General features: G+C 41.7%; 1 protein-coding gene across 2 annotated transcripts; it reads right to left on the minus strand.

The window, feature by feature from the left end:
* Positions 1-276: 276 nt before the first annotated feature.
* Positions 277-25,843, minus strand: lama4 (laminin, alpha 4). Of its 2 annotated transcripts, XM_068342829.1 has the most exons (40): positions 25,480-25,843; positions 19,340-19,441; positions 19,121-19,248; positions 18,950-19,030; positions 17,533-17,747; positions 17,104-17,204; positions 15,732-15,912; positions 15,220-15,303; positions 14,991-15,142; positions 14,684-14,794; positions 14,183-14,294; positions 13,942-14,106; positions 13,599-13,792; positions 11,254-11,370; positions 10,663-10,811; positions 10,009-10,150; positions 9,830-9,923; positions 9,634-9,750; positions 8,966-9,151; positions 8,696-8,835; positions 8,342-8,506; positions 7,484-7,629; positions 7,203-7,365; positions 6,984-7,117; positions 6,440-6,611; positions 6,100-6,231; positions 5,865-6,007; positions 5,187-5,316; positions 4,862-4,999; positions 4,586-4,719; positions 3,762-3,926; positions 3,305-3,446; positions 2,750-2,943; positions 2,443-2,632; positions 2,190-2,345; positions 1,820-1,979; positions 1,343-1,470; positions 1,173-1,266; positions 936-1,055; positions 277-838 (listed from the first exon to the last, which is right to left on the minus strand). In XM_068342829.1, the coding sequence occupies exons 1-40, from the start codon at positions 25,582-25,584 to the stop codon at positions 693-695; spliced, it is 5,628 nt and encodes a 1,875-aa protein (XP_068198930.1). In that variant the 5' UTR covers positions 25,585-25,843; the 3' UTR covers positions 277-692. The 2 variants fall into 2 exon arrangements, with proteins under 2 accessions (XP_068198930.1, XP_068198931.1); XM_068342830.1 differs by lacking the exons at positions 15,732-15,912; positions 17,104-17,204; positions 17,533-17,747; ... (2 more) ...; positions 19,340-19,441; positions 25,480-25,843 and adding an exon at positions 15,430-15,608.
* Positions 25,844-26,186: the final 343 nt, after the last annotated feature.

Genomic DNA, 26,186 nt, shown 5'->3' on the forward strand with positions numbered 1-26,186 from the left:
TGAACCTTGTCACTTGAAATATACTGTAATGGCAATATTGGTAATATTTGAGAGTACTTCTGCGTTACTGAAGCATTTATAGCTTCTAATAACATTTAGACTTTTTTACTCTTAAGATTCTTTAAGGAAATGTTACTGATCATAGTGTTATTATACTACTTAGGGTGTATTTTAAAATGGTGACATTGCAACATTGATCCTTTTCAAAGATACAGTGGTACAGGAGCTTATAAAGCTTCAGTTAAAAAGAAAAGAAAAACAGGACAAAAACCAAGCTTGCGTGGATGTAAAATATTTTTATTATTTATCAGAATTAAATCAGTAAAAAAAAAACAATTTGGAACACGAGGTTGTACATAAGGCCTGAAGCGGAGACTGACTAGTGAGGTCTGACTGGACACACTACAGGTTCCTCAGGAAGGTTGTGGAATTCAAATGTGTTCATTTCCTTTCATTGATGTTTTTTTATTCTGATTAAGCTTCAAATTTGTGGGATTTGGTCGTATTCTCAGTGTGAGAAGCTCACACGTATAAAATAAAAGTAGCAAATTACAGTAAAAGACACAAAGACAGACATGATAGAAAAAGAGAACAGTGGTGATATTTCTCTTAATGGTTACGTTTAACAAAGTGGTCTGTACTGGGTTTGGTCAGTGCTGTACTGGGAGATGGTGACGGCGCGGACAGATGTGTTATACTGCTGGACAGGATCCCACGCTGACCGCTCCGCTGACCAGGACAGCTTTGCTGAAGCTCACCTGGCTTTTATTGATGGTCAGGTTTCTCATGCAACCAATGTAGGCCTTCCTGGTGGGGAGACTCTCTGGGAGGAGCAAATCTGAGAGGAGGAGGAGAAGAAAGGAGTGTATCAGATTACAAAGCTGTAATATTCCGTAAAGTTTGAGCAGGAATGCTGAAAGGTGTCCCAGGCTCACCTGGAGCTCCGCCAATGAACACTGGCTTTCTGGAGTCTGTGGAGCTGGGGTTCAAAGGTCCCACCACATGATTGACTTCAGAGTCCACATCCAGCTGGATGACATTCCCATCCCGGATCACTGAGTTCAAGCAGACAGAATAGGTTTAGTTGTAGTGCATATGCAGGTCCATTCAACAGTGCAACCTGTTCACAACTGCACATATAAATGTACATGGTAAATCAGGTTGATTCTCACCAGTAATTCTGTGCCAATTGCCTGCACACAGACCCTGTCTTGGTGACACCTTTGTGAAGAACTCGTTGGCTCCATCGTTCACAAGTACCACAACCTAGAAACACACACATTCTTTATTACTGGTTTTTGGTTAAAATAAACTGACTGCGTACAGTTTTGATACGATTTACCTCTTCTTGCTGAATAAACACAGTGAAAAAGCCCTCCGCGGCACGAACATGCAGTAGCACCCCAGATGCCACACGGGGGCGCACCTCCATCACCATCTCAAACTTCAAGCCCAGGTCAAAGGACTCATCTGAGGGAGAGAAGCAGGTGAGATCTGGCTCAGGACCTCACCTCTTTATTGCATGTGTGAAATTATTTTCACAACAGCTGCAGCTCATTTCTCAAGTTACTTCCCCTCATTTCTGTCTCACCCAACAGCACAGACAAAGTTTCACCACAGCTGCAATGAGGGTATCATGTTCCCTCACCCAACCAAACTCTCTCATGCACATGGGATGATGGAAAACCAGAGGGCACTGGGAATTTTCCAGGAGGAAATCTAATTATCCGTGTCATAAAACAGATGTTCAGTTTGCAAAGCCTTTTAGATCCTGCCAAATGTTAGGACAAACAAGCATGTGTCTTTTTGAGAAGTGCACCTAACACCACGTATCCTCCCTCTTCTGAGAAGTACGTCCCCGTCTCAAAGAGTCCTTCAAAGCATGGAGTGACCCCAAAGGTTTCTGTGATGGAGGCCAGCCACCGTCCATCCAGCTGAAGGCTCTTCAAGCAACCAGTGAAGCTGTATGCAGAACTCCTCTGAAGAAGGGGCACAAACGGAAACCAAGGACATTTCAAGTTCAGTTTTTAAGAACACAGGAATATTGTGATTTTCCAAAGATCACATTTTGACACTGTCAGACATTCCAGTGACATAGATGATTACTCAATAATGACTGAATTTGTATAATGTATGTATAATATGTGTTTTTAGAGTTAAAACTCTTCCATATGACCCTTAACTCATACCTGAACATTGCTCTGGGCCTTGCCTGGAGGAACTCCTCCTATGTAGATGGGACTGCTGACGTGCCACGAAAAGTTGCTCCTATGAACTCTGTCTTCTAACACTGTGAGCCCATCAATTATTAAACGACCCACACTGCCATCACGGATAAAAATAACCTTCAGAGGGAGAACAGAGGAGGTCAGCTCTGCAGAAACGGTTGATGCATAACTGAACATGCATCCATGCATATACATACAGTTGATGAGAACCTACGTTGTGCCATGCACCATCGTTGTATTTCTTCTCACTCCGGATTTTGACCCTTTGGTCTGCTACATTGAAGGTGTATACCAGCTTCCCATGGGCCAAAAAGAGAGCCATGAAGTTGTCCTCTTGGATGTCAGATACATAAAAGATGAGGCCGAAGGATGAATTTGTCTTTAGGGACAGGGAGAAGTGGGACCTGGAAGATAGCATGGGGTTCAGTCGTGCATGCAGATTTAAAGAACTCCTAGAAAGAACACGCTTTGGATAGTCTTGACCTTCTGGTTACTTGTAAAATGTTCCTCTTTTGACGTACCTCTGAGAGAAGGAGTCTGGCAGGTCTGTGTAGTGTTGCCTGCTGTTGGCGATGCCACCATAGTGAAAGGCTTGACGGGTCGCTCTGGGACTTGATGAGAGGTAACAGGGCCTGATTTTCACCTCTGGGGGATCCTGTTCATCACTTCTTAGTTCCATCAGGCTCAGAGGAGTACTTGGCTTCTCCTTGTTGACCTATGAGAATGTTTGTTGGACATCAGGATGGCTGAAATTATTCATTCATTCATCTTCCGAACAGCTTTATCCACCGTAGCGGGTCCTACAGTTGGATCCTATCCCAGCTGTCTTAGGGCGGGGCAAACTCCGGGCGGGGACAAAATGATCTTAATGGTCTTAATGATCCAATTACTAATAAAGACTTGCCCAAACATAATCCTGTAACTTAAGTGTTCTAGCATTTTATTATCTTGACGTTCATACATTGTTGTGGCACAGAAATAAATAAAACAAAAGTTACATATTTATAGAAATCAAATAGAAACATTAAATAGTTCAGGTCTATAGAGTCTGCTGAGGGCACAGGTTTTTATTTAACCTTCTGTCTGGCTCTTGAGGTGGATTCCATCTGCCTTGACAGTAGAGCAGCAGGGCGGCGCTGGACCGGACAGTCCTGTAGGGAGGTCTGGACCTTCTCTGTGTACCGCTGGAAGTCCTCAGGTTCAATGTCCTGGTCCTGTCTGTAGAGATACAGAGAGATGCAGATGCTGTCAACACACCGGCACGTCTCCATAGAAACAAACTACGTGACCTGAATTACTCATAGACTGGAAGGGCAATCAGAGAAAATATAATGACTCAATTTAAATGATCCAAGGCACTGCAGAGTACCTTCATTATTAATTTAAAATGCCAGATATACTTAATTAGTTCCTGTTATTATTGATTGTTGTCTCACTGCTGTCCGGAGGTATGCGAAGGGGACAATCTGGCATGTGGAGTGAATGAATTACATCCTCTCTTACTCATGGAGTAGCTTTTCAGTTGTCATTTACCTGTTGATGTAGGCGTAGCTGATGCAGCCCGTTAAGTTCTTTAAGCTGCTGCTTCGAGACCCTCCATAGTAGAAGGTCTTCCCTCCTGAGCCTGGGGGGGTTCTCACAGCTGATGATGGACGTTTCTTCTGCTGCTTGTCTTTGTCATCGACCAGCAGTGAATAGCTGAGGAGACCAGTTTGACCAGTCAGTCATTCAGTCCTGATATTTAGTTTTCACTCTAAGTCAACTGTGCTATGTGATTATCAATTTTCAAATATCACGCTGCTCTTCGGCTGGCATCCTTGCTTATATTTTGCCTGACAACTGTCTGACAACTGATGAATGTCAGTGATGAGCTGATATTTTAAAGGTGAAGTTCTGTTGAATGAGGGCTTCATCATTTACATCAGCAGCAGACATGATGCCACAGATACAACTCATGCAGTTTATTATTTTTGACATGTGCACAACGGGTGTCAAAAACTATACCAATTTCAGCCAATCAGCAACTTGTGACTGGAAAAACCAACAAAGGTTAACGTTGCTCTTGGTTTTTCGTCTGCTCTGGCAAGAACTGTTTGCCTGAAGCTAATAGGGTTCTTACAGTACTTTTTGAAATTAGGCTTATTCTGTCTATCGAGGTTTATTCTGTTTAAGAAATCAAATAATCTTGATATTCACTGAATTACTTACGTTTTAAGAGGAATTTTGGTCTTGTTATATGTCTACATTTTAATCTATGCAACGAAATGAGAGGAAACACGATTCACCTAAAACCCAACATATCCATTTGCACCTACTTCTGTTGACAGGACTTTACGCCTGTGAATTCAGGTACTTACTTTTGATTGTTGACTGAGGCTACTAAGAAGTGTGTCCTTCCATCGCTGTAATGTTTCTTGTTTGATTTCACTCGTGTGCCTCTGCAATTCAACACCACGGCTCCATTCTCCAGAGAGATACTGAATTCATCGGACTGAGGCCAGAAAAATAAATTCATAGTTATTGAGTTTTTATTTGAGGTCTTTTATATGTTGTTATTTCTTTCATCCTAAAGTATTAAGACAGTTGAAAAAAAGACATGTTTTCCTGTGAAATGACATCACTAAAATGTTTACCCCTTCACTATGGTAGAACAGGAGTCCATTGGGCTGAAGGGTTCTAAAGTTAAGTCCTCCTTCAAAGTTATTGAAGGGTGAGAACTTGGCTGTGGATCCCAGGTAGCTCTCTCCATTAAAATAGGCTTTACGGGACATCTGTCAAAAAACAAACCTCATTTTAATCAATTTCATAAATCTAGTAACACTGACTAACCGACAGTGCTATTGATTGACGGACAGATTCATTTTCCCTAAAATGTGAAATGGTTGTACTAATATTGATGTTGATTCCAACATTATCACTGTCAATTTTTGTCTAGACAGCAACAGTGGGGTTTCTTACAAAGGATTCCTCGGGGCACCCACTACTGATGCCAATGGTTCCAGGCTCCTCCAAAAGGTTGAAGTCTTTTTTCTGGAACTGGAATCCTTTCACACAGCCTTTCAGACCTACAGAAGCAGCCAGCTCAGGCCTGTGGGAATGAAGGGAATGTGTGTCTGTGTGAGACACTGATCCAAACCAATGAAGTCACCCAAACCAATGAAGTCACACAGACAAGTGCAGACTGATATTTGTGTGTGTGTGTGTGTGTGTGTGTGTGTGTGTGTGTGTGTGTGTGTGTGTGTGTGTGTTTGTGTGTGTAAATAAAAAAGTAGGGTAGAAATACAGCAACTGTTTAAAGCCGTGCCATTTTTGGTCACTAGAGGCAGATGCTCTCCACAAACACACCTAAACTGATACGCTTTAATCTGTTCTTGAATGGAGTTCCTAGAACTGTTTTGGTTTTCAATAACTTCTAACGGAAAAAGTGTACAAGTAGAATTGATCAAAAACCCAGGTGTGAAACTTCACCTGGACCCTGTTGTGGAACAGCCAGACCTTGGTCCAACATAAAGGGGTGGACACTTAAATAAAACCAACAACTTTGGTTCTAGCTATCACTCAAAAGTTCAGGTTTGAGGGTTTTATAACTTGCCCTAAGTTAGTAATAGTTTTTCTACTTTTGAGTGATTAACTCACCGGGATTTGAGAATGCTTGAAGGAGCCCCACCTATATAAATATCTGAGAAAGGTAGCGTTGTTTTTGGATTCTCCAAAGATTTAATGTGGCTCTTGTCCACCAGTAGAATCACCTTCTTTGACTGATGGTAGATCACTGATACCTGTGCAAAAAAAACCAGCCAAACATGATTACAGCAGTGTTCATTCCCACGATGAATCTGCCTAGTGAGCTAAATGAGAAGGGGATCTCTACCTCGTGGTATCGTGCATCATTTATTTGCAGCTTCGGTAAGTTGCTCTCTAAAAGTTGAGGCCCAGCTTGAAAGCCAAAGTCATACGTTAGGCGTAAGAAGCCATTCTTTAACTCTAGAAGGAAATATTTATTCTGAAAAAAAAAAGGGATAAAAAATATATTAGGAATTGCCTTGGACAATGCAACTACATGGAATAATTAAAGTTAAATATGCTTACATAAGTCCCCAATTTAATGTGAAGAATTTGTTTACAGGAGATTTGGTAATAATTAAGCAAATTCATTAGTCACATTAAGGCCATCTTTATCACATTGTAACTTTTGTGGTTTTTCAACTTACCCCATTGACCATGAGGAAAACGACTCCATTGTTAGCGACAGTTCGCACTGCAATATCAAATCTTGTAACAACACCGAATTTTCCTCTCCTCTCTATATTATTGATGAGTGCGTAGCCTGTTCCATCAAACAGGTAGCTGGCAATGCGACTCTGGGAGAATGCTAATTTGTACCTGAGGGCAGAACAACATGTCAGAATCTAATGTATCTAATGATTAGATACACCTTAAAATAATTTTCAGACAAAAACTAAATTTTTAACAGTATTGAGCTTTGTATTTTTAAAAAAATTATAAATAACTATTTTTATTTGTTTTGGTGAATTTTTTGTAATGGATATTCAGAGTCAAACTATCAATGTATTGCATTATTAGCTAATTTTGTGTGTCAGGTACTATGTTGAATATTATTATCACAAATTAGTTCTTTACTTTGCTATGTGTTCTTTCAACACCATATAAAACAAACTGAGCTGTAGGTGGGGGTCAGTATGGATCAAATAGTAAATCTTCGTAACAGTTTAATACAACCATGCAAATATGTACCTGGGGCATGGTATTGATGTAATTACGTCCATTTTTTGAGTCTTCTTAAAGTTGTATAGACTGATGACATCGTTGTTAAGTGAACTCAACTCAATGCAGCCCACAAAAGGAGCCAGACTTAGAGGAGGTGGAAGCTGGTGGATGGAAAATAAACATATATGTCAACACTCAGTAGAAAACAGATTTATCATTATGAAGGAATATTTGTAAGGGCATTACTTTGACATCTGGTGGGACGCCACCCACAAAGAACACTATGTCCTTGGGATCGATGTCAAATAGGGAGTCGGTGCCTGGAGCCTTGCCTTTCTGGATGAACTTCTGTTCATCTGTGGTGCCCTGACTGGGAATGGTCAGGAAGACCTTTCCATGTCTGCCCAGTCTAAAAGCCAAGAGCAATAGAGAGACATCAGAAAATATTTACATTTGACGTTTTATTGAGGTCTATGTGGATAAGTATTTTGGGTTTATGACCCACTATTGGTAACTAAAATCCGTACCTCTCCACCTTGATGAAGTTGAAGACGGCAGGCCATTGGCTGACAGGCTTTGACCCCAGTGCAATCTCAACATCTTCACCTCCGAGGTTGTAAACATACACCAGGTTGTCATTCTTGATGGCCAGACCCATGTAGTCTTTCCTACCCTGTTGGCCAAAACAGCAGACAAACCTCAGGCCATTGAATCTATGTGTCAATGAATTCACACCCTGTTCATTTTTCTTCTTCTGCTATTCACTTTGAACAGTTTAGCCACTACTGTATGAGTTTCAAAGAGGAAATTTCTGATATTTGTTAACCTTGAAATTTTGTTGTCTCAAAAAACCCGCATCATTTATTTGTAGCTATCAACAGGGGTCACACAGAGGCTATTGTTGCTTTGTGAAAAACGTCTGCATAGATTACAGGAACATTCATGTCACCAAGGTGAAGTGTTGTTAAAGAGCACAGTGGGGCCTCAAATTGGGGGAGTTTCTGAGCCCCGGTGGAGAGAGGTAATGGCATTTATGTAAATGATCTTCAACACACATGCATTATTGTTACAGGCGTTTCTTGGAGACCTTTTGAATGGGACATTTTCAAAGCCAACTATTGCTGCTCCCAAGATCACAGCAAACTATTCATGTGTACAAACTTCCCCTTGCCTTTTGTCTTTGCCTCAGGCCTTTTCTCTGCAACTTTGTCAAATTTTGCCACATCAGGTCACATTCCCACCTTTAAACCTCTTTTCTAAGTATACTTGATGTAATGGCTCCCATCTGTATCCCATTTAGACTTCTTCCTGGGAGGCATTTGTTTTACAGTAAGTTATTACCCAAATAGCAAAGCAAGCTTTTTAGTTTTCTCTGGATTTCTCACGTTTCTGTCTCCCAGATACAGGATGAATCGGTCCTCGATGGGATCCTTGTCAGGGTCCACTCTCATAAACAAGCTGATAGAGGTCACAGACTTCAGCTCTTCCAGGTTTGTGTGAGGATGAACCTCCACTGAGGACTGGCCGTTGAATTTCATCGACACTTGAACCTGTTACAGGAAACACACCAAAATGAAACATGTGTGATCAACCTGTTAAGTGTTCCTTCTATTGAACCTCAAAAGTCAGAGTGAAGCACGTCATACTCTGACTTATAGGGGTCATAATTTGTCAGAACTCAGTGTGTAATGCTAAGAAGATAAAACCAACAGATGTCATGTGTAAAGTGTTGAACTGACTTTCTTGGCAACACTCCTGGCCTGGGCTATGAGCTCTCTGATCCTCATGATGTTGGTGGTGACGTTGTTGACTGGCTTCTTCTCCTCAACCACCTTCAGCTTGTCCAGCAACTCAGGAACAAGAACATTCAGGTTTTCCACTTTGAATGACATCAAATGAGAGGACATTCAAACCTTTATGCAGAAGGAACCTTGGTGAATGGTGAATTGTATCATGGTAAAAATGCCGATCTTTATGTGTTGGTCAGATAATAGCAGTTGCTGCAATACCTGCATCTCCAGCAGACAAGACAGCCTGTTCATAAGCAGCTGTAGAGAATTCCCTGTTCCTCATACTCTTTGCCCACTCCTCCACCTTGCTACTGATGGGGTCGATGGTCTGAAGGACTTCTGCTGAGCGGTTCAGAGTCCCCTCAGCCACCTCCAATGTGAACTCTAGTCGTTGTGGTGTCCTGTCTGGAAACAGGTGGTAAGAGACAAAATTGTAGGAACTTTTTAGATAATGAAAAAAATATAATTGCTACATAATAGTAATAGTAATGTTTGTAATACAGTTTGCAGTTTCATCTGTTAGTTTGTGAATTTGATGTATCCCAAAATATATTCTAGGTTTGTTCAGTTAGAGATGTTGGGTAATCTTGGGGCCTAGACGGGTCTTTCCACACTGTCTGAATGTGAATTTATTTGCACTACTTAGGTCTCATTCTTTATTAATTAAACAAAACCAAATGACAAACATTACGGGTTATTATTCTTTAGTTTGCTATTAAATAGTATTGGGAGACTGAGTAGCAAGAAGAACCAGATGTGTAAGAATATGAAATACAATATCTTCAAGCATGGACAGAATAAAACATAAAATATCTCCAAGCAAGGTCCCACGAAGCGGTAAGGAAATGTGATTTGATGGTTGTTTTTGTAACCCCGTACAGTCATACCTGTATGAATGCTGTCGAGAGTCTCCACCATATCGGCAAGATTCCTGCTGTTTTTGTCCTGAGTCTCTTTGGTTTCTTCGATGTATTTCAGGTTGTCAACCACCTCTTTTTCTACCTCTGTGACAGAGACATAAAGTTAATATATGATACACACGAACACTGAAAAATTGCTGATCTCATTCGGTGCAGTCCATACCATTTTGTTCTGAATGTAATGAAACAGACTCCATGAAAACCCTCTCACTTTCCTTTACCAGGTGCTCAAGCTGAACGTTAATCCCATTGATGGCCTAAAACAAAGAGCATAAAACCTACATAGGACTGAAGACTGAGGTGCGGTAGCTACATGCTGTGTTTTTACATCATACATCTTACATCTTCAGCTCTTTGGGATGAGTTGAAGGTGGTGAGCGAGGTGATGTTGGCATCGTCAATGTATTTCACTATGTTATTGTAGACATTGGCTGCACTTATGGCTCTCTGCACAAATCCATTGGCATCACTGTCTCGCAGATCCCTGGAGGAGATGACACAATGCCATTTTGATGTTGCTATGTCACACATATAATAATTCTGCAGGCATCAAAATGCTCAAGCAACTGCATGTAGGTCCATAGTAGTTAGAGACGTACACTGAGCAAAAATGAGACTCTACAAATGTTCCAGTTAGCAGCAACAGCGCTAAGAGAAAGCATTCTCCCACCAACATTCTTTAGAAATATTTTTACTGTCACGTTTTTTTGACAGTTTGTTTTTTAGTAGGATTTCATGAAAAAGTACTTTACAAATTTCTATCGAACTTTAATCCGTTCAACTTTGGTGCGTCTGAAGTAAACCAGCAGATATTTCTCGAAATTGTGGATAATTCTATATTGTGTATAACAAAAGAACTGTAGACATATTGTCACACCAAGTCTCACATATCTGCTCAGGAGTTTTTGCATGACTCTGCTGACAACCCCACCAACTAAAAAAACACATTTCTTGGTGAAGGTAACTACTAAGATCAAACACAGAGGAGTATCTCACTGCTCCAGTTCATCGGCCTCTCTCTCCATGTCTTCAGCATGCTCGTCAGCCTTCTGCACCAGAGCTCTGTCAGCCAGCGACAGACGCTCCGTCTTCTCCATCAGCTTCTGACTGGCGCCATCGATCGATGCGTGATACTCGGTCACATTCTGTGAAAACAATCACAGATAAGGAAGTATTTGAATTAGTTTTGACAAGGACGTTCCCCTGCTTCACATTTACATCCCTTTCTCAAAAGTAAAAAAAGTAGAACAGAAAATACAGAGCTAACATTGTTACCTTAGGATATTACTACTCCCTACAGACTAAACCAGAAATATATTGGGCAAAAAAGGGAGAACACAATCTATTCGATCTTTGGCAATCCACAAATTGCTTCCAAATCAAATTGGCTTGCTTCAAAATCTGATACAGGGTGCATCATGGAATCCATTTCATGAATAAATTCAGTGGAGCCACTGAGATATTGCAGCCGTATCTCAGTCTATTAGATTATGATGCATACCCTCTCATTTAGTCGACCATAAAGAAAGCTTGAGCATCATTAGAAAACAGGACCCAGAGATGCATTAACCCCCCCGAGGTCCTCACCTGCACTAAAGCATACACGTCAACCATAGTCCACTCTGCCTCAGAGATGAAGCCTCTGGCTACATCCAGTGTTTCATTGACAGCATCATGGTCCTCAGCCAGCCTCTGCTGCTTCGCCTGGAGACACAATGGAAAAAAACATGATAAAGTACAGCCAGTGTTAAAGCGGGAACATGAAGATGCTTGATTGGACAGTAGACACTATTTATTAGTTTCTCCTTTTGTCTGTGAGTTACAGGAGATAAATTCCACTCTTGTCTGTTTTAGGCAAGTTTGGAGCTTAAGTCAGGAGCTGATTAGCTTAGCATGAAGAGCATAAAGCCATAGAAGCTAGTCAAACAGAAATGAAAAGTTAGGATGTTGGTGTGAACAGATGTGCACACTGACATCTTTTTCTAGAATTTCATGGCTATTTTAATCACCTCCTGACTCCAGTTCTGTTTTTGACAGACATGTGCCTGAGCCACATTCCTGTTTCACTGCAACCTGACATCCCCAGCTTGATGATGTGACTGCATGACTGGTCTGTCACAATGATAAGATCACGTGATTGACCGTGGTGAAACAGCAGCATGCACACTAAGGCCGGAGCTAGTGCGGACCAGTCTGCTCTGAGGCTGGAAGAGCCCCAGATTAGGAGAAGTTCCATGTTTGGTTAGGACACAAATGATTTACAGCATAGACCCTGATCATGGAGATCTCTTCTCCTGATAACACATATACACACATATACACAAACCGTAGTGTTAGGAGAAGGCTGGAACACAACTTCCTGGAATCTATGTTTCAGCCATGATGGAATGCATCTCTGCCACCTCCAGCTCTGTCTCCTGTCTTTTCCTCAGTGACACTGTCTCTAGACCAAAGAACATCACTGGTCTCACCACATTTTTGTACATCTTTCCTTTCATTTTAGCTGAAACTCTTACTTCTACCCTTAGTCTAGCTTCAACCACTCGTTCCCATAACTTCGTATGTCTCATCAGCTTCCTCTGTAGTTGCCACAACTCTGCACATCTCCCTTGTTCTTAAAAATAGTCTCCAGCCTACTTCTCCTCCATTCCTCAGGCATCTTCTCACTATCTAAGATCCTGTTGAACAACCCAGTCAGAAACTCTACTGCCACCTCTCCTAGACACTTCCAAACCTCCACAGTTATATCATCAGGACCAAGTGCCTTTCCACTCTTCATCCTCTTCATTGCCCTCCTCACTTCATCCTGACTAGTCTTTGCTACTTCCTGGTCCACAATAATCAACTCTTCTAGTCTTTGTTCTCTGTCATTTTCCTCATTCATCAACTCAAAATACAGCTGTACATTGATAAATCCAATGAAAATACACATGAAGATGTACAAACAGTGGACAGCCCATAATGGTGATTAAGCATGTTTTTGGCAGGTAGCACAGTTTTTATATCTTACATGCACAGATTTAGTATCCATAAGTAAAGAATCTGCAGTTCAAATGAATTAATATCACCAAGAAATAATATTTTTTGATTCTTGGTACAACATTTTACTGGTACATAAGGCTGGTAAAGTGAAACTGCAAATGGCTTATTAAATTAGTTATGGTCCCTTAGCAAGTATGATAATTACCTCCACAAAATGAGAGTTGGAGGACGTTCCATAATCACCTTTTTGTTGTCCAAAAGATATGCGGAAAATTTCTCAATATTTTAGGGACTTTTGAGGCTGGTTTGGATGCTTTTGGATTCCAAATCACTTTCATAGAGATATTATATTATAACAAAATTCCATAAAACAATAATACTCCTCTCTGTTTACCCTTTCTGCAATATTAAATCTTTGCCACATATCTTGCAAAATGCATGATTCTTACTGAGCAATCTGAACGTGTTAGAGGTTCCTTCTTGAGTGAGATTAATCTCTTGCGTACATTCATATTGTGGTGGTGGCAGGCTGCATCACGAGAAAATCAAGTCTACGCTTCTGTAAGGTCTGGCTGTTATCATGGGAAAAATATAGTGCTGTCACATTGTTCCTGCCCTTCACAGGATTCCATAGAAGTTCCCACAGATTTGCATTTCTGCTTTCAGTACTAACAAGACAAGTACCACAGCTCTCTAACAAGCTGCTTCTGTCGATGCTCAGGATAGGCTCTGGTGTCTTTGAAGGCCATGGCTGAATGAGATGGAGCAAAAATCTACAACTTCTGAAAACGAGAGGAGGAGCAGAGAGCGTGCACCAAAGCACACTCCCTCACCACAGGGAGGTCTGCATTTTAACGAGTTGATAGCTAATGATTCCACTCACATGGAAGCAGGAGGAGAGATGAGAGAGAAACACTCAGCAGGAGGTTGGGGGGGTCATGGGAAATCACCTCATTCCTTTGGAATCTGAGAATGCTGGCTCGGTTCCTGTCGTTGGTCTCCTGGATGGAGCTGGCTGCCTTCTGGAGTGAACCCTGAGCATCAGACAGCTTAGCGGAGAAGCGGAACAGAACCTCCTTCACCGGCGGGAGGCGACTGTCTGTGATCATTAACTTCTTCTCCAACTGACGGATGCGCCTCAGCACTGGAAACACAGTTGGACACATATCATCATCACTTTTTTTCATTGATCACTGCCTACTGGATCATTTAGCTTCATGTTATCACACTTAAATGACTACAGCGAGTAAGTAATCAGTATTCAGGTTTCCTATCTGACATGGTTGTCCTCACAGTCACGGGCGTCACTGGACTCATCGGTGGCCGTGGGCTCCAGAGGGGACAGATCCAGACTCCTCATCCAAGTCAGCATTCTTTCGGCCGCCTCAGTGTTTTCTTTGACCACCTCTGGGTCCACTTCCGATTGAATGCTGTACAGCTCCCAGTCATGGATCATCTCTGTGCCCAAACATCCACACATAAAGGTCGGCACCAAAGTACACGAGTCACTCAGACAGCAGGTGCTGTGCTTTACCTTCGATGACGATGTTGAGATCGCTCAGGTTTGTGCTGAGCTGATCAGCGAGATTGAAAGTCTCCTGCGTGTCATTATCCAACCTGTTCCCGAGAGTCTGCACCACACTCTCCTGGAAAAGCATGAGAAAAGAAGGTCAAAACACGATGATTTACCATTTCTTAGTTCTAGTCGTAGACTTAGTTTACAGTTAAATGGGGGGGGGGGACTTGATGAAACTTACTTTAAAAGATAAATAGTCCTATACATCATAACATTGCGATGTAGAATAACAATGAAGATTAAAATTAATTACAACTAATAGAACGCAACATAACATAAGAATGTACTTTAAAAAAATGTCAGTGGGATTTAGTGGGATTTAGGATAGCCAATCACATTTCAAGAATCTTTTTGACATGCCCCTTGGCATTTTTATCTAATTGTTGTAATGCTTGTGTTGTTAAATGATGGATGCTTGTGTTTTGGACTTAGATGACGATCGATGATGGATTTACTGACCGCTTCTCCCAGCTGTTTGATGTCCAGTGCTACAGCTGCTGTGGCTTCCTCCAGCGCCCCAGTCTGGGCCTTTATCACAGAAGACTTGTTTCTCCAGCTGAGAAACTGAGTCTAGAAAAAAAGCAAATTAATTCATTGATTACAATACAGGTACATTATAATAGGATAGAAACATGAGAACCTCATTTACTGGAAGAAAAAAAATTCAAATCTTTAAAGCTGTTTAAACCTTTAAAAACTACATGCATGTGACATACTTGGGCCTTCAAGTTTATATTGTTTTGATGGTCACGGAATGTGCCTGTACCTGCAGGCGGTGAGCCGTGTAGTTGTAGTACTTTAGTCTGTCATTGGCTGCAGCACCGGTGGAGATGTTCAACACTTCAACTTTCAAGTGGTCTAGAGTCTTATTGGACAGTCGTAGGTCTCCAATCAGATGCCAGATGCACTCATCACAACCTAAAACCACAGACCAGCACAGTTTTTAAGTGTTCTTCTGTACTGGGGTGTCTACTGCAGCTGTCTGCTTCACTTACTGATGTTACACAGGTTGACTGCTGCAGCCTCCGGAAGGCACTCTCCTGTGTGCATGTCACAATGACCGCTCTCACAGTCACACTCTGCAAGAAATACAACAGATGGAACTCATGTCACAGTTAAGATCCTGCAAATCCTGCACATTAGTGTAAATTTTTGATCAGCTGGGAAAAGGTCAGAGCAGTTATCAAATATAAGTTGAGCCCCACAGATGGTTCTTTGGCTGGAAGCCACCACATCTGCTTTGCGGCCTCTCTGGTGTGGGACTGATGACTTTGGCAGCTGTGTGTGGATAGATTTGGGCTGCATGGTGATGTCATCCAGCCACAAGGTCACAGCTCTCCGCAAATGAGTCCCTGACATCATGTGCTCGTCTGTGGTTGTGGGTATGGGAATGTAAGCAGCCCAATGCTGGGAAAGCGTTGTCTGCATTAAACGATTCACCGGATGATCTGGGGGTTGGGAACGGGACAACGTGTAACATTTGTCATGTGATGAATAGACGGCTTACTCTGGCAGCCGGAGGCGCTGTAGTCCCAGTGGCCTGGGAGGCAACGCTCGCAGTAACGACCTCCAGCCCCCGGGCGGCAGGGACAGCTGTGGGTGAGAGGATGGCAGGTGGAGCGAATGGAAGCTGGCCCGCATTCACACCTCCGACAGCCCTGACAGCTGGAGAAACCGGAGTAGCCTTCCTGTATTACATAGAGGAAGAATACTGTAAGCTCCTGAGACCTGGCCCCTCAGGTTCAACATATAGAAATCATTTAACTGAATTTTGCTTTCTACAAAGTTCATTTCCTACTAAAACCTCACAAACATCCTTTACAAACCCCTTAACAGACTGTGCATTGTAAATAGTACTAAGGCATTGTGCTCAGACAGCCCCATGACATTATTTTGCTTTTGGAGCAATTTTTTCATGTTCCTGAGTATTTAATCTTTTACTACAGTGGGGGGCGCTATGAGACATTTAAAATGCAGCCTTACAGCAAAGAAGATGACACTGTTAAATACAGCAAACTTCCTCACAGTATTTTAAAACAAAGGCCAGCTTTACAGAGAGCTATGTTTCTGAAAGAGGGCTGTGTTTGTAAGTCCTGGACCCAAAAACCAGAGAGAATCTATTGGGAATATTCCAAAAAATGAGAGGAAAGTAAATTCCACTCCACAATTCTAGTGAAGAACAGTTATACAAATTCTATTTATTTTAATGCTTGTTTTGAATTTGAGGCCAGCATCATATTTCAAAGATGTTGGGAATGGAGCAACCGTAGAGTACTCAAAAGCACCTGATGGGATCATTCCACAGATGAGTAGTGCCACGATTGGCTATGATGGGGGTATCATCAAAATGGATGGGGTGAGGTTCACCACTTTGTAAACACATGACAACATAAAGGATAACACTTGCATGTGCTCAAACACACTTTGCTTGTTTCCCAAATGACTGTGTTCTGTTTTACAGTGTTCCCACTTTTTTAGGAATCAAGTATGTGTAGTTTCAATGGCTTTAAACGCTTGAACTTCAGCTGACTCCTCTTTGAATCTCTTTCCACTTCAAATGTCTGATTGACTTTGTGACTCCCTCTCTCATTGTACTTTGAGTTACCTGCATTCTTACAGTGCAATGCTTAGCATGATGTGTAGTAAGTCTGAGCAAATCATTAGCTGACAGTAGCATCCAACACGTGTGTGAGTAAAATGCATCAGTGTTCAGTGAGGGTGCAAGAAAATATTGATAATCTACAGATATGAATATTTAATCTGCTGAACAGATAGTATACTGTATTTGCTCATCCTTATTCCTATTATTTAAAAAGAGACCATGAGCGGAGCAGAATCATCCCCCCGGAATCAGAGCTCGGTCACATGGTTGCTCTCACCTCACACTGGTCACAGAGTCGACCAGTGACACCTGGCTTGCAGTGACACACGCCCGTTCTATCGTCGCACGATGAGGTGCCACATTTATTGCACTCGCACTCTGCGACAGACACGAGACACATGACACATGGGGATGAGAAGAGGTCAGATGATGTCACAAGCAGCGCGGAAAGGGTTATTTTTGGACTTGCAGGGCCTCATAAGGCACACAGTAAATACTTGATCCTGAATTGTGACCTTGTCCTATGTTTTCCACTGCACATACAGTGGACGGACCACAAACAAAGAAAACAGAGAACAAACTAATGCTGGACACAAGGTTGGAATTATGTTGATATCAGCTGAAAAATAAAATGCAAGAAACATAAAAGTAATAAAAAGGATAAATTCATGAGTCTTCAAATCTTCAGTAATGAGTTCATTTGCACCTTGGCAGTTCTTGGCAGAGATGGCATCACCATAGTAACCCGGGGAACACCTCTCACAGTTGGCACCGGCAGTGTCTCCCCAGCAATGTTGGCAGTGGCCCGTCACATTGTGACACTCGCTGAAGATCAGGTTAGGGTCTGAGTTGCCATTACAATCACATCTCTTGCAGGAGTTGCCAATCTCCATTGGGTTGCCATAGAAACCTGGAGCACACCTGGAAGAGGCAGCAACACTGCTGGTTACAATCTGCAATCATTTGAAGACTCAGTTAGAGTTTCAGTGCATGTTTTAATGAGTTAAAACAGTGACTTTATGACACACATGTTCAAGTTCTTTTAAAGAAGGAATATCATTGAAGTTTTAAAAAAATTAGCTTTCATTGTATTTTCTTTGCTGAACTACACTGACATTTTTTTTGAATGCATGTGAGATATAAGTGGGCAGTTTGTAAATATAGCCTTAAGAAATGGAACACACCTGAGCCAAATGTCTGTCAGACTGGTGTGTTTAGTGGTGTTTTCCATTCCTATATACTGACTCCACTCAATTCAACTTTGGGATGAGGTCGTTTTCTTAATGATAACACCATGTCAGTGTAGCTGGTTGCCGTCGTGATGCTACCACGCGTCATCTCCAATGTATCGCGTCTTGTCCACCTCTCCTGATTCACTCATTGGCTTTCAAAAACAGGGAAGATGGGGCTTCCTGAATACAGCAGCTGCAATAATAAATTACCACAACTAAAATAGTCTGGCTGTTTAAAAATGGTGGGGCAGGGGTGTTTTGTGCAGCATATTCAAGCCTTTGTTTAACTGCACCTATTTTTTAAAATCTTTTTTTTAAATGAGTTTTTGTATCTTGTTGGCCTAGGGGTACTGTGCAATTGTCATTGTAGGAGAGCAGCTAGTTTGCAGTGTTCACTATTAATGTGCCTGTGTGTGGGCATGCAGAGTCCTTGCAGTGTGTTTGTATGCAAACAGCACCTTTTTAACATTTTATTTTACATTTCTTTTGTGGATTTTACTGCAAGGTCCCAGTCACTGCAAATTTTCATCTGCTGTACCTAAATATGACATTTTCTGGTCCTGGTTGCCAACAAGCATGTTATTGTCTGTCTTCTAATTTACAATTATATACGGTACTCATTGCAACAGTCCCAATACTGTTCCTTCATTGGGCAGAACCTGTGTGTACATAGCTTAAGAGAAGGATTGGGTAGCTTCCAGTTATTCCCAACTTAATTATACCAGCTAATGTTCACCAGGTCGTCAGCATCCCATGGGGGTTACATACTGTATACTGTATATGTTATGCATTCTGCTTTTTGGATTGCTTGTTGCATTATGGATAAGTTAGACAATAGTTTCTAGGGAATATTTACAGAGAGCACGATATTAAAGCAGTTGTAGCACTTACCTCTCACACTGATGTCCAGCATAACCCTCCAGGCACTTGCAGCGCAGAACAGCACCTCCTTTGTCACAGTATAGAGCAAAACTGTCCGGAAACAGCAGGAAATTTATTTCAGACATCAACCACTGCTGGGTTACAGTCGTCCGCTACAGTTACATGAAAGGACTGGCTCACTTATTGGAGGGGATTCCCAGGGGGCAAGCACAGGGTCGGCAGATGTGGCGTCCATCCAGGCTGGTAGCTACCATGAAGCCATCTTTGCACATTTCACAGAAATCCCCTCTACTGTGGTCCCTGCAGTTCTGGGAGGTAGAATGTTACAACTGATGGCATGTCTAGAAAGAAAGATCACTGAGATATTCAATGACTCACAGTCAATGTGGGAAAACTTACTTTACAAACACCAGTGATGTCATCACAGTAATCAGCATGGCCTTTGCAGTTACATGGTAAGCATATGCTTTGCTCACTTAGGAAATATCCTTTTGCACACACCTGCAGAGGGTACAAAAATAGAAATCCTTAAAAATAAAGGTCATGACCATCTGGTGGTGGTGGTGGGGGGTGTTCCTGTTTTATTTCATAAAATGAGTTTTCCATGTATCATATGCTTTACACGTCCTGTCTTCTGTGTCTTCCCTCTGTTAGGAGTGTTTTTTTTTTTTTAATTGTCATCTGTGCCCCATCCTCACCTGTCCTTTATTGTCTTCTTTTTCTCTTCTTTTAGTGGGTTGTCTTTTTATTCTTGTTTAATGTGGATAATCTCCATACATTCCAGCACTCTCATATTTCCTTTTTGTTCATGTAAGTCACCTCAATGTTTTACTTCAGCCTGTATCTGGATTTATGCCTTTCCCTATTGGAATTTTTGTCTTTGTTTGTCTTAGGATAGCCTGGATTTTTGTTCTGTTTTTCTAGCTTATGACCTGAACACTTTTTGTTGGCTGTACCTGCTCTTTGGCTCTGCGTTGCAGTCCTTGTTTCGGTCTATGTCTATATTTGCTGAAATGTAACATAAATTTAACTAGACCCACTAGCTAATTTTCTGCACTGATAATATTCTGATAATACGGATGTTCTCAATAAACTGCTTAAAATGTGAGCTCTTTCTTTAAAATGGGAGCACGTCCCTCTCCTTACAACAGGATGCCATTTCAAAACCTGCACCCTGCCTAATGTTGGTCCACCAGGGCTTCTCAGGGTGGTGTGATGTCAGATTTCAGAAGCGTTATCCCACCACCCCCACCTCCACCTCCACCTCCACCCACCCCACCCAGCCCTTTGAACATCTGAAGCAGCACCATTCAGTGAGGCGTACAATAGCACTTTGTGTGCAGCAGTCTGTAAGAACTCTGGAGTTTGACCTCCTTGTTCCGCTCCAGTCAACTGGACGCTGATGTTGTGCATCCAAAACAGCCAGAAGATGGAACATTCCACGGACACACAACTGTCGGCTTATTTACAGTATGATTCACATTCTCCTTTGATTTATTCATAGATGTGATGTGACACAAAAATGTGATTTCTGTTGTGAGTTGATGTGAAATATCCTGTGACTAGCTGCCCCGACTCTTCCTGCAGACTCTTCCCTGTGGTTTTCCTGATTATCAGTGTACATGAACACATAGCAGACCCATCCATCAACAACGTACAAATATGCAATGTATCAGTCCATGTAAACACATCTGAAAGTGTGACTAACAACCTTAATGGGTACAGTGGTCACACAGAATAAATGCTATGTCCCCAAATGGTAGTCTGAGCTGTTAGGGTTAATAAACTATATGTTTACGGGGAAGGCCACTGGAATTCTAATGTTCTTCCCATTTATGAGGCCACTTAAACAGTTTTGAAATGTTTCCAATGTGTAACCTGTGCTGCAGTCTGATGGGTCAAACAGCTGCAGAGTGTATACGCAGGGAACTGAGGGCAGGGGGTTGAGGGTCGGAGAGGGAAACAGCAGATGGTCCTCGTGGTGTTTGTGAACATGAAAATGAGAGGAATGTACCTCAAGTTTTTATCTGACCGTTTCTAGATGGGCTCAGTGTGATTGCTCAACATTTTGAAGAACTGGCTTTATCCTAAGAATGGAGTAAAAACATTGACATCATCATTATATCTGTAATGTATGAAGTCAGGATGTGTTCCAAAGCGTACACCCGACCAACACGTTTAATGGGGACGTGAATAGAAATGTGAGCAATAAAAAGCTTGAATTTACAGGCATGTAGATAATTCAGTGGTTGAACCATCCATCTAAAAATATCTGAAAAATCACCTATTTCTGGCTGCAGGGACTGAAAACAGATCTAAAAGAAGATAAAACACTTTTTCATTGATTGGACATCCCAAAAAAATGCAAGTCCAGATACCTGCTAATGTTGCTCTGTAACTTCTGGATGTATAAATACATATAGCATCATCAGATTATGGCTGGAGAGGTTTTTGTTGTTCCTAGGATAAAATGCTGATTACACCTGTAACTTAAAATACTACAGCCCTAAGTTTAAAAACCACACTTTGAAATAAACCACACCAAACCAAACTTTTAATCAATTTTGCTCCTATTCAATTTTCAAGCCAGGCTAAATAATTTAACTCTGTTATTCTACAGATACAGGACCCTAATTTTAGCACGACTTTGGTTGCTGGTTTCTGACTGACACCCCTGTCATTTTCATCCCCTGTATCAACATGGAGTATGTAGAATTTATTCCCACTTGTGCACCCATAGGTGTGTTGGCCCTTTAAAATGATTTCTACTCAGGTACATTGTTGGAACACCTCTGTGCTGAAGCAGCAGCTGAGTGATCCATTGACCAACAGAAACCTAGTCTAAAGGCAGTAATGGGAGATTTTCCAAATTTGGAATTGCTCCATTTCTCAGATAGAAGGATGTACCTATACACCCCCTCATGTCGTCCACTCATCATCCAATCAAAACAATTACTGTCTAATTTGGAGACCTGCATGAAGAGTAAGATCCATCCATCCATCGTCAATTGCAATAGCTTCATCTACAGCCACTTATCCGCCTTGTGGGTCACAGATCTGCTGGAGCCAACAACCACTCATGCACACACACCTGCGGACTATTTGCTGTATACCAATATACCAAAGCTGCATGTCTTTAGGGATGGAAGGAAGCTGGAGAACCCGGAGAGAACCCACGCAGACACAGGAAGAAAATACAAACTCCACACAAAAAGGAATCAAACCAGGAACCTTCTAGCTGTGAGGCAACAACACTACCACTTTGCTGCCTCTGAACAGTAAGGTAATGTTTCAAAAATAGCACAATAGTGTGTAATTTCCATGTTCCTCATTAAAGATGCAATATTTCATACTCCTTCATTCCCTGCACTGTTGAACAGTTGACAGTCTTCTTTATTACCCAATTTGCAGATTCTTAGTTTGAACCTCAATGGCAGCTCTTCTCCTCCTCCTCAGTCTATTTGATGTCGTAGGTGTTACTCAGATGGAGGACGGAGAGATGGTGGAGGTGGACCAGCAGATTACTACATGCTACATACACATAAAATTGAATTATGGTTCATATTAATTGTGCTCTTTTATTCCTGCAAAAACTACAAACTACTGCACAAAATAAAAATAACTGAATTTCCCTAAAACTTAACTACTCATTTCACATGTATCCTTGTTGGGTGTATCCATATTACTAAATATAAAGTTTGATTGACAACGGTGGTTAAGTCACATAAAATTATCTTTAATTGTTATGGAAATTAAAACAATTAACATTTGCAGACTTCTATTAACCATCAGTGCTCTTTGAAATGTGAACTATGTCTGTAGTCCTCCCACTATGGTTATTAGTATGGAACAAAGATGACATTCAACTTGTCACATAGTCTCTTTGTGTTAATTTCCTCCATTGCTTTGCTCTCACTTTGTGTTGCTTCTCAGTGTACTTCCTGTCTGTTGAATGAAAGCTTACAATAGATAATAAAGCTCCATCTCTGTGATATAAGCAGAGTTGCTATCAAGCTCTAAAACAGGATTGGCTCCATAAATGAATGCCGTCCAAAATCAACACTCTCCTTGGACATGTAGCGCTGAAGCCATGGCTATGCCCTCTATCTCTATTGTGTGTGGGGCGGGGAAGAAGCTTTGACAATGAATTATATCTCCTTAAAGTCAATTTATAAAGATTATTTTAAAACTATGTCCGTGTCTTTTTTTGTATGTATTATGTGTCTGACAACATATTCCCAGAGTGGGAGAATGAAGTAGATTAAATGTTAAACCTTAAAGGGAGAATCTAATTTCCGCTTTGCTGGCAGCTGTACTCACGTTGCCCTTGAAAAGCAGTTCAGACACTGGGTTTAGTCACGCTAACTCTTCCAAACATCCTTAGGATGTTGCAGATCGTGGGTCATGAGAATCTCAACTGTAACTCAGTGACTGTGCAGACAGTCTGGCTGGAGGGGCTGGGCTGCCTCTTCCGCAATAACATGTTCAAAATATATGAATGTAAACAAAAAAGAGATGTTTACATTGTGTCAAAATTTTCATTAAGATATTTGACCTATGTTCCCTTTTTCTAGTATATTTCTTCATACCAAAGTTACTTCTTTGGTATGACTCTTCGGTTCACTTTTATGGAGCCAATAGACACAAATCAACCCCCAAAACATCCAAAGCATTCATTAGTGGTGTCACGAAGTAATGGGACGTCTCTGTAAAAGGACAAAGTTTATGCATAGTATCCAATCAGTAGTTTATCTATGTCTTTACAACATTTAAAAAGGCTCTTTATGTTGAACGCTACTGTTTTTAAAATGCCTTCCACCACATCTTTACCATTGACCACAGTCAGGTTAAGGTTAAGGGAAGAATGTGGTTATGGTGGATTAAGTTTGGTAAAAGCAGTGGGAGGGAGTTACAGCACATTCTTATCCCACCTCGTTACAAGTTGATGCTTTGCCACACTCCATCTCATCCATTGTGCAAGATGGCCTTTAGTGTCTGTGACTGATGCACAAATCTTTCTAGCATATTCAAAACAACATGAAACAGCTCTTTTGTTGTTGAGACACTAGCACTAAGCAGTTGGGTCCTATTTTCCACCCTTCTTTGTGCTTTTTCTGTTAATTGTTTTTCATTGGATTGCATCAGATTGTTAAGTTGTCTACAATAAAGACACATTCATAGACACCGCCATAGTAAAACATACCCTTGATTCTGTCAGATACTTTCTGTACTGACAAAGTCAGTCAAATATCTCAAATCCAGACAAGCGGAACTAAATGATAATTAATAGACTAGTGAGACTTTAAGTAACTTTAAATTCAATCATATAAAAGTTTTAATGTTGAGTACTGAAGCACTGCTTGATTAAGTATAACCTGTGGTTACTACTGGGAGCAGAAGTAAATACACGTTAATAATGCAGTTCCCAGAGTGTCTTTAACAAAATACAAAAAAACCCCGCTTGTATCCACCATTAGAACCTCCACTCATCATCAGTGATTCAATATTTTGTAATCTACAATATAAAACATGTGTAAAAACTTTATCTTTAGATGTCATTCTGACCAAATGAGGCATTGCGGTGATGAGAGCAGGGTGTGGGAGTTATGTGGATTCATGCCCAGTTTGCAACTCCTCCAGAGGGAGCAGCGGGTCTTCCAGACAGGCTCTCTGTCTTATGTACAACAAGTTGGGAGACTATATTTCATGGTAGCACAATGTTGTTCGAGGCACCCAGCAATGTAACGCAAATTAGAGTAAGTTGCTAAGGATTTCAACAGGGTTGCCACAGACCAGCCACTCTCTCAGCATGGAGTAGAGATATTCCACCAAGGCTTTAGTCCATTTCAACATTTCCCAGTAGTGCCACATATTATTATTTTTCCTGGAAACACCACTGAATGTCACTGCCTAGAAGCATGACCCACATCAGAAACTCAGACATCAGTGTCTTGTCAATGCATCAATTCTTGCTAATCTCTTAGCCTTGGGCAAAACTTTTCTGTTCACCACCTGCAAGTTGAGGACGTAAAACATCATTTCGGTCTCCAGCAAACTTTTTGTGCGGCGATCGGTTCTGCATCATTTGAAGAAAAACCAATGGCTTCTTCTATGACTTATCATGCATACTGTCTATTGTTCTCTCTCTGTCTTTCTCCCAGGGTTGTTGCTCAACATTATGCAGCTGGTTTCCATTAGGGAACTGTCAGGGAGGGGCATGAGGGGCATGACAGTGCTGGACACAGTAACTCAGAGCCCATGTGAGACGTAGCCTTGGGGTTCCTCTGACGACACAAACACACACATGTCTGAACACAAAGCAGGACCACTGTGAAGACAGACAGACTTACCGACAGACACTCTCTCATGAGACCTCTAAAGACAACCAGGACTACTCCCTTCCAAAAGAAACTTGTCTCATCCTTTACAGTTTTCACCACACATGATCATCAGCATTAGAAAATGTCAAAAACCAAATATTGCAGTGGTAGGGCATGCAGTTTATCATCCAGTAAGAGATATAACCAAATCTGTCTTACGTTCAGCACCGACTGCTGCTGTTCCCCGAGCCTAGCGGTAGAAGCCAGATAGACAATCCCTGAGAGGATGGAGAGGCAGAGGCAAGATAGAGCTTTAGCAGCCATATTTTGTGTTTGCCCAGTGGAGCACTAATCTTCTGTCAGTGTCTCCTGGCTGGAATAAAGTCTCTCAGCAGCTCCTCTTGTTCTTCTGCGCCTGTTGGCGTCACTTTTCCACTGCTCCAACCTTCAGATGCGACACCGTGCCTAGTCCCAGCCCGGGCTGAGTCCTGTAAAACAAACTTGTGTTGTACTTCCTCCCTTTCTCTCTCTCTCCCTCCCTGTACTGATCTCTCTGCCCTAGCGGACTCGCGTATTCCCTTGAGCCTGTGACTAAATCACATACAGATGGGAAGGCATAGAGGGAGAGAGAGAGAGAGAGAGAGAGAGAGAGAGAGAGAGAGAGAGAGAGAGAGAGAGAGAGAGAGAGAGAGAGAGAGAGAGAGAAAGAACGACAGAGAGGCAAATGAGCAACAGAGTGCCTCTGTCTCTAGAGTAGAAGGCAGGTTCAAAGCAGACAGTGCACCAATCCAAATGGCATATCTCCTCTGACTGACAGAGTCAGATTGAGTGTTAGATTCTCTTCTCCATTTGCAGGACTGCAACACCGTTTCACCTTGGGCTCAACAGGCAGTACCCCTCCCTTTGCTATCCACCCTCCCGTTCCA

Source organism: Antennarius striatus, chromosome 19, assembly GCF_040054535.1.
Source record: "Antennarius striatus isolate MH-2024 chromosome 19, ASM4005453v1, whole genome shotgun sequence".
NCBI lineage: Eukaryota > Metazoa > Chordata > Actinopteri > Lophiiformes > Antennariidae > Antennarius > Antennarius striatus.